Source organism: Echiichthys vipera (genome assembly GCF_963691815.1).
Source record: "Echiichthys vipera genome assembly, chromosome: 19".
NCBI classification, from domain to species: Eukaryota; Metazoa; Chordata; class Actinopteri; order Perciformes; family Trachinidae; genus Echiichthys; species Echiichthys vipera.
The window spans coordinates 5,298,077-5,307,153 of NC_139844.1; the positions used below are offsets into that span (position 1 = coordinate 5,298,077).

The following is a 9,077-nucleotide window of genomic DNA, read 5'->3' on the forward strand; positions in this document are numbered from 1 at the left end:
GGTTCATGCAAACTTTCATGAGCTTATTTTTACATTATTAGGCTTTTACTGTGAAACATTTGGGATGGATTTCTGGTTGCAGTGGTACCTGTTGTGGCAGAGGGCGTGGCTGCATGTACGGAGGCTGGCTCGGGGCGGCGGGCTGCTGCTGTGGAGGGCTGAAGAATGCCGGCTGACCCGGCTGACTGTAACCGCCCACGCTCTGCTGCTGCTGCTGACTGTACTGAGACGCCATCTGAGGAGAACATCGGCACATAAGGATCAGTGACAGCATTAAATTTAATGTCTTATATAGTGAATCAGTGACAGGCAGGGGCTGTTCTGGGGAAGAGAAGTGGTTTGAGATGCTGCCTTTTAAACTTTTGAAACTGAAACGTACTTTAACTCTTCTACTTCTTCCTTCCCAGACTGTTATCCAGATGAAAGCACTTCCTCTCCTCAGGAAGAAAATGAAAAGAGACGCAATCTCAGTACAACATGAGAGAAGTGATGCTCTGCTGCAGCAGAGAGCATGAACTGCCTTGCTCAAGAGCACCGCCCTGCATGTCCTCAGATGACCTGAGTGATGATGGAAGCAGCTAACAGTCTGATGTCTGCAGCAGCGCTGACAGAAGAGCAGATATCATAGATAACAGGTTATAAAGCAACGATGATTAATCATACATATAATCTACAGACTGATAATGAAAACAGTCATTATTGCAGCTCAGTGATGGAAAGTACTGAAAACTCTGCTCTATTTATTGACGTTAAAGGTATAATATGTCGGGAAGAAGCAAGTCATGTAGACAGCATTATAGTAACTAAATCGAATCGGCTGATTGTGTTTGAGAATAAAATGTAGATTTAAGTATTTAATCTCTTGAAGGAGCGTCATTCATCTGCGACAACGTTAAGAGTGGTGAAGACAATAACTCCCATGAATCCACGCTGCTTCACTGCTACACTGACATCATTTGAAGCTTAAACTTAAGTGTCTTCGGTTGAAAAACAAACAAGAATTTTCTGCATAAAGGAACTAAGAAATGTAAACATCTAAATATATATTTCAAGGACCATTAGAGGGCTCAAACAGAGAAGCAGACTTCCTTTAGGGTAAACGATGGATCGTCTGAGGTTTGGTGTCTGACGCAACTTCAGAGGGAGGAGAACTGAGTGAACTTACATCTGAGAAATCAGCAGGTTTCAACAACTTTTACTGGAAAACTAGGCATGTTGTGGAGACACATCATAGACCACTAATGCTTTCCTGAAAGAGATATCCATTTAGAAATATCTCTATATCTCTATCTGTCTCCTAAATTTTGCAGACAAGCAAAAAAAGAAAAAGCATTACAGCCGTACAGTGGGTCTGCTTTAAAGTGAAGAAGAGCGGAGACAAAAAAAACAAAAAAAAACCAACATGAATCCCGCCATCCCTCCCAAAAACCCATGTCAGACACGGTCTCAACAACCAACCAAGCAACCAAACAATGTGTGTTTCCAACCCACTGTAGTGGGTCCCCTGAATGTTCTTTTATTGGCGTGACAGCCATTGTTTATCAGACAATTTGATGATGAGGTTCGTAATAAAGGTCAATCCCCACATGGATAAATAAATCAGTGTTAACACATTCATGAACGCACTTCAACACAAAATCACCAGGATTACAATTATAGCTCCCCAAAACTGCCCACAAGGTCTCACCCAACTCGGTCCTTGCCCCAGTTTTGAATAACCATGCGTTCTCCCTTCCTGCACCGACCCTGCGTTCCACATACGGTCAGATAAGGGCATCAAAACTCTTAAGGAGCTGTATGACGAAGGGTTTTTTGCGTCCTTTGCATCTACCGGTATGTCGGACAAATACAGCCTGGCTAATATCCACTTTTTTTGGTACCTTCAAATGAGACATTTTATCCAAAAGCAATTCCCACATTTTCCGAACCGCCCCTCCCTGAAGCTGAGATGGACCAATTCCTGTCTCTCAACGTACAACACAAATGACTGATATCTGTCATTTAGAATAAGATTGCTCTTCTGAGCCCAGTCCCCACTGCCTCACCTAAAAATGCATGGGAAAAGGATTTGGGGGTAGACATTACTGAGGTCCAGTGGAGGGACATTCTGAAACTGGTCCACTCATCTTTGATTTGTGCCAGGCACAGCCTGTTACAGTGGAAGGTGCTTAGAGCCCATTTCACCAACGCTAAACTGGCTAAGATATACCCTCGTCACAGTGACGCTTGTAACCGCTGTAAGCAGTCCCCAGCCGACCACGCACACATGTTCTGGACGTGCCCGAAGATGGCTGAATTTTGGTCCGATATATTTCAAACCCTCAAACAGGCTCTTAACACAAATTTGGAACCAAATCCCCTGACTGCTCTTTTTGGGCTCCCTCCATCTAAAAATCTGCCCATTACTACACAACGTGTCGTGGCCTTTACCACCCTGCTCACCAGACGTACCATTCTCCTTAAATGGAAACATGTTTCTCCACCAACTCATAATAGTTGGAACCAGGACATTTTCCAATGTCTAAGGTTAGAGTTAAGTTAAGTTTTCACAGAGGGGATCTTTGACAGCATTCCACCAAACCTGGGACCCACTGCTGACTCTTATTAGTAACAGTCTTACTGTTACTCCTGATGATGCTGAGGACACTTCATAGTGCTGGAAGGAGAGAAACTCCACCCCCCACCCCTTTTCCTTCCCCCCTTTTTTGTATTCCTCCTCATCACAACGCATTTCATCTTCAACCTCTTATCCAGGGTCGGGTCGTAGGGGCAGCAGCTTTGGCAGGGACCCGGAACTTCCCTTTTTCCGGGCCACATTAACCAGCTCTAACTGGGGGATCCTGAGGCGTTCCCAGGCCAGTGTGGAGATATAATCTCTCCACCTGGTCCTGGGTCTTCCCCGAGACCTCCTCCCAGCTGGACGTTCCTGGAACACCTCCCTAGGGAGGCGCCCAGGGGGCATCCTTACTAAATGATCATGAACCACCTCATCTGGCTCCTTTCAAGGAGCAGCGGCTCTACTCAGAGTTCCTCACGGATGGCTGAACTTCTCACCCTATGTATTTTATTTATTTTTATTTTTTACCGTGCCTATCTACTTATGTTATATGTTGTTTAGTTGTTTGGTTGGTTGTTGTGGTCGTGTCTGACATGGATTGTTGGGAGGGATGGCCGGTCCGTGTTGGGGTTTTTTGTTTTTTGTTTGTTTTTGTTTTTGTCTCTGTCCCCTTTTCACTTAAATGCAGACACACTCTGTTACGATTTTTCTTGTGCACTTTAAAAAAATGTTTTAAAAACTTTGGAGAAAAAAAAGTGCCTTATTTAAAAAAAAAAAACAGCCTGGCTGCAGTGGTGGTGAACCAAACTCTGTATTCGGTCTGATTCCAGTGCCCGCAGCCAAACACTCAGGGAAATGTTCTTGCTCATGTTGCCTCAGAGGCCACATTAACTCAAACCAGCAGTCTGAGACCTAAAAATAGCCTGAGCCCGTCTGCACCAGGAATAGCCTGACCCGGCATGGCCTGGCATGGCTCTGCAGCAACCACGTGGTCTGACAGTATCAATAGCTCTGTTGTCTCCGAGCGGCTCGTCAACGGTGACGAGGTGGTGACCCTGTAGATGACTCAGCAGGCCAGTAGATTCGGTGTGGCAGGAAAGACACAAACTACTGCGACAACAAGATGCAAACTACTGCGACGACAAGATAAACTACTGCCACCATAAGAAACAAACTACTGCGAAAACAAGACGCAATCTACTGCCACGACAAGACGCAATCTACTGCCACGACAAGGCGCAATCTACTGCCACGACAAGACGCAATCTACTGCCACGACAAGACGCAAACTACTGCCACGACAAGACGCAAACTACTGCCACGACAAGACGCAAACTACTGCCACGACAAGACGCAAACTACTGCCACGACAAGACGCAATCTACTGCCACGACAAGACGCAATCTACTGCCACGACAAGACACAAACTACTGCCACGACAAGACGCAAACTACTGCCACGACAAGACGCAATCTACTGCCACGACAAGACACAAACTACTGCCACGACAAGACGCAAACTACTGCCACGACAAGACGCAAACTACTGCCACGACAAGAAACAATCTACTGCCACGACAAGACGCAATCTACTGCCACGACAAGACGCAAACTACTGCCACGACAAGACGCAAACTACTGCGACGACAATCTTACAGCAAAGATATAAACTAAAAAACGATTTGAGACGAATCTTGGAAGTGAAGACAAAAGATCAGAAACCATATAATCTGTGGTGGACAGAGGGTCTCCTACCTGCTGTTGGGGGTACTGCATCCCTCCCATTCCCATCTGCCCTCTGCTGGGCATCCCCATCGGGTATCTGTGGGGGGAAGGGGAGCAGTAGGGCTGGCCGGAGTACGGCCCCCCCTGCTGCTGGGAGTACGGATTGTTGCTCATACTGTAGAGCTGGGAGCGCTTCATCGCCATCAGGTCCATCGTAGGCACCTGTAGGAGAGACATGGTAAATGGTAAATGGACTTGTACTTATATAGCGCCTTTCTAGTCATCTGACTACTCAAGGCGCTTCACAGTGTCTGTCACATTCACCCATTCACACAGACATTCACACTGATGGCAGTGGACATCTACATACCATCTAATCTGATCTAACCATTCACACCACATTTACACACCCATGCGCAGCACGGGGAGCTATTCAGGGTTCAGTGTCTTGCCCAAGGACACTTCGACATGTCGACCGGGGGGAGATGGGGATCGAACCACCAATCTCTCGAACAGAGGACGACCCACACTGACACCAAGCCACAGCCGCTCATCCACCAACATGAGTGGTGGATGAGCGATGAGCCCTGCTGCTGCAAATTTACTATGATCTTAAAGGTTCAGTTAATTAACATTCACCATTCAGGGCCTGCAAATGGGTAAAAGATTGTCTTGTTCACACCCAGTGTGAAAATACCAAATAGGTTTAAGGGTTTAATGAACGGTAATCACCAAATGATAGAATGCAGGAGTCGCCCCCATGAGTTCAATTTACTTTAATAATATACATTTTTTTAACTGTTTAATAAACAGTAGGAATGTGTCAAAATTATTATTGTTGGTTAAAGATTTAACATTTATTTCTGCATTTATTTATTTATGCATTTATTTATTAATTATTATTATTATAATTATTTTATTGTATGTTTAGTCTCATACAAACTGCCCCCTACATGGAGCAGGGTGACCCGTGTCAGGAGCGATGCACACCGGCACAGTGTTGTGCCGGTGGTGATGGGCACATGGCTAATCTGCATGTGTGAAGGTCAGGGCTCCGGTGGGGGAGATGGGCCATAATAACGGGCTCCCTGCCAAGATCACAGGCTGACAGCAGCAGCTCACACACCGCTATTAAACCTTCATCACACGGTGGTTTATTAGCATGAAAGAGTAACAAAGGGAAACAACTTAACAGCCATGACACCCGGATCGCTTCAGGAGAGATCATTAGCAAATGTGAAGCAATTAGTTGATGACAGAGTTGAAGGAAGCTGTCAGAAACAACAGCAGGAGGCCGAAGCTAATTCTGTCACCAGACCTCTGTTCTAAAACTACATATTTTAAATATAAACAGCTAATTCTTATACATCACATTAATTACAGGACGCTAGCTGACTTTATAATTACACAAGAGCCTCTCGGGGCCTGTTCGGCTTGGTTAACAGATTTGATCTGATTGATTTAGCACGAAAAATGCAGCCACAATTCCACTGTTAGCTTAGCCTAGCCTAGCTTTGGCGTGCTATACACGGAGTCACCTTGGACACGGAACCGAAACATTGAGACTTCTGTTAATAACTCTCATGGTGGTTATTCACTCTTGTCGTGCGTGAAACTGATCATTTAAAGACTAACTTATATTTATTCAACGGTGAAAAACGTCTAAATTTGTGTGTCGCACTGTTTAAAACATAACAAACAGCAGCTAGCGCATCAGCTAACTAGCTGACTGGGTTAGGAGCGCAGCTAACTGGGTGAGCCGCAATGCTAACTGCTGCTAACTGCATTGTGATAGCGACTAAACATTACTTAAGTCTCAAAAAATAAACAAATGTCTAAATAAAAACAGGAATACATAGATGCATAAAATTCCAGGAATAAATAATAATAACATACAGTAATAAATAAAGACAGAAACAAATAAATAAATAAATGCATGAATAAATGGGATCTCTTTAACATCTGGACTCAAAAATAAATAAATGGTGAACAAATGTAGAAATAAAGGTGGAGCATTTACTTATATATTTATTATTTTAGTTATTTAAACATTTATTCCTGAATTTCTTTATTATTCATTTATTTATTTAAGCATTTATTTATTCATTTATTTACATATTCGTGCATTTATTTATTTAAATATTTATGTATCGCTTTATTTGTTGATTAACTTATTTTTCTCTCTGTTTATTTACTTATAATTTGACACTTAACACATTTTTAGTCCTCTGGTAACTCGTCTTGATAACGAGAAACTGCTATTACAGACGCTATGCTAACTAGCCGCTATGCTAACTGCAGTTAGCCTAAGTTCGCATATAACATTAGCGGCTAGTTAGCATAGCGGCTAACTGTAATAGCAGTTTCTCGTTATCAAGACGAGTTTATTACCAGTTAACAACAATAATAATCGTTGAATTAACACTAATAAAAATGTGTTATTCACCTGCCCGTTGTTCCCGGGGCTAATACTCGGGTGGTTTCTCTGTGGTCCTCCCCAGTACTGGAGCTCTTTAGCCGGCCCCGGATATCCACCTCCATAACCCCGCATCATCGGACTCGGAGACGTTAGTAACTGATTAAGAGTCGGTGTTGCCCCGGAGGGATTCTGTCCCTGCTGCCCGGGGAACCGCTGGAACCCTGCCCCGCTAACTGCACCTGCGGCCGGGGGGCTGGCAGAGATCAGAGCCGCTTTGGCCGAGCTGCTGCCTGACAGGTTGTTCCCCCTCATCATCATCATGCCTCCGTATCCACTGCTCCCATAACCGGGTCGGGTATAGTTCGGGTACTGGTTGTTATACGGGCTGCTGTTGTTGTTGTCTTGAACCTGATCCATAGTGTTCTTATTGTTGTGGGCAGAGAGCGCCGCTACTGCTGCTGCTGTTACCCGAGTCCCTGCGCTTTGTTGTCCGCCATGTTGCTCAAAGCTCCTCCTCCATTCCCATAATCATGATGGTTAAACTCGGTGGCTCCTGGAGGAGGTGAAGGGTTGTTGTTGTTGTTTTTGTTGTTAGTGCTGGTGGTGGTGACTGATCCCGCACTGGCATCATTCCGCTCCCCCACTCCTTCCTCTCCCCCCTCCTCCTCTTCTTTTTCCCTTCTTCCTCCCCCTCCTCCTTTTCTTCCTCTCCCTCCTCCTCTTCCTTTTTTTCCCCCTCTTCTTCCTTTTCTTCTTCTTCCTCCTCTTCTTTTCCTTCTTCCTCCTCTTCTTCTTCCTCCTCTTTCTCTTCTTACTCCTCTTCTTCCTCCTCTTCTTCTCCCTCCTCCTCCTTCTACTTCTTCCTCATCCTCTTCTTCTTCCTCCTTCTTTTTCTCTTTCCTCCTCCTTCCTCCTCCTTCTTCTTTTTCCTCCTCTTTCTTCTTCTTCCTCCCCCTTCCTCATCCTATTCTTCTTTTTCGTCTTCTTCCTCCTGTCTCCTCTTCCTCCTCTTCTTTTTCTTCTTCCTCCTCCTGTCTCCTCTTCCTCCTCTTCTTTTTCGTCTTCCTCCTTCTGTCTCCGCTTCCTCCTCTTCTTTTTCGTCTTCCACCTTCTGTCTCCGCTTCCTTCTCTTCCTCCTCTTCTTTTTCTTCTTCCTCCTCCTGTCTCCGCATCCTCCTCTTCTTTTTCTTCTTCCTCCTCTTCTTTTTCTTCTTCCTCCTGTCTCCGCTTCCTCCTCCTCTTCTTTTTCTTCTTCCTCCTCTTCTTTTTCTTCTTCCTCCTCCTGTCTCCTCTTCCTCCTCTTATTTTTCTTCTTCCTCCTCTTCTTTTTCTTCTTCCTCCTCCTGTCTCTTCTTCCTCCTCTTATTTTTCTTCTTCCTCCTCTTATTTTTCTTCTTCCTCCTCCTGTCTCCTCTTCCTCCTCTTATTTTTCTTCTTCCTCCTCTTCTTTTTCTTCTTCCTCCTCCTGTCTCTTCTTCCTCCTCTTCTTTTTCTTCTTCCTCCTCCTGTCTCTTCTTCCTCCTCTTCTTTTTCTTCTTCCTCGTCCTGTCTCCTCTTCCTCCTCTTCTTTTTCTTCTTCCTCCTTCTGTCTCCTCTTCTTCCTCTTCCTTTTCTTCTTCCTCCTCCTGTCTCCTCTTCCTCCTCTTCTTTTTCTTCTTCCTCCTCCTGTCTCCGCTTCCTCCTTTTCCTCCTCTTATTTTTCTTCTTCCTCCTCTTCTTTTTCTTCTTCCTCGTCCTGTCTTCTCCCCCTCCTCCTCTTCTTTTTCTTCTTCCTCCTCCTGTCTCCTCTTCCTCCTCTTCTTTTTCTTCTTCCCCCTCTTGTCTCCTCCCCCTCCTCCTCTTCTTTTTCTTCTTCCTCCTCTTCTTCTCAGTCACCAATCAAATGGTCCTGTCTGTGTGTGGGCAGGCGTAGCCATGTGTGCTCTGTCTGGAGACCCTCTCAAACGACTGTTTAAAACCTTCAAAACTTCAGCGTCACTTGATACAAAAACATCCGACAGAGGCCAAGAAACGGCAGCCTTCTTCAGACAGAAAGAACAGCATATGGTCAGGCGATCATTCACACAGCAAGCTACAGTTCCCGAGCGGTCCCTGAAGGCATCATTTTTTAAAGTTGATGTGTGATTTATTTTGTAGAATTGTCTTTGCGAAGGGGGTCCCCGGCCAGAAGCTAATGCGGTTTGGAGGGCCTTGGCATGGAAAGGATATAAATATATATATATATATATATATATATATATATATATATATATATATATATATATATATATATTTATATATATAAAATATCCAGTTTAGTTTGGCTCTGGTGAAGACAGGGACACTTGAAAGCAGATGAGCATCTGTTTGTTGGTGAACGACAGAATTCCATTGTGGC

At 44.6% G+C, this 9,077-nt stretch overlaps 1 protein-coding gene across 4 annotated transcripts in view; it reads right to left on the bottom strand.

Annotated features, from left to right (window-relative positions):
• Positions 1-7,248, bottom strand: part of arid1b (AT-rich interactive domain 1B) — a 31,228-nt gene extending 23,980 nt beyond the window's left edge. For all 4 annotated transcript variants that reach the window (XM_083933762.1, XM_083933763.1, XM_083933761.1 and 1 more), the window contains exons 1-3: positions 6,728-7,248; positions 4,312-4,503; positions 89-235 (exon numbers count right to left, since the gene is read on the bottom strand). In XM_083933762.1, the coding sequence (XP_083789888.1) occupies positions 89-235; positions 4,312-4,503; positions 6,728-7,117 (729 nt within the window). In that variant the 5' untranslated portion in view covers positions 7,118-7,248. The remainder of the gene's footprint in view (positions 1-88; positions 236-4,311; positions 4,504-6,727) is intronic.
• Between the last annotated feature and the right edge of the window lie 1,829 nt (positions 7,249-9,077).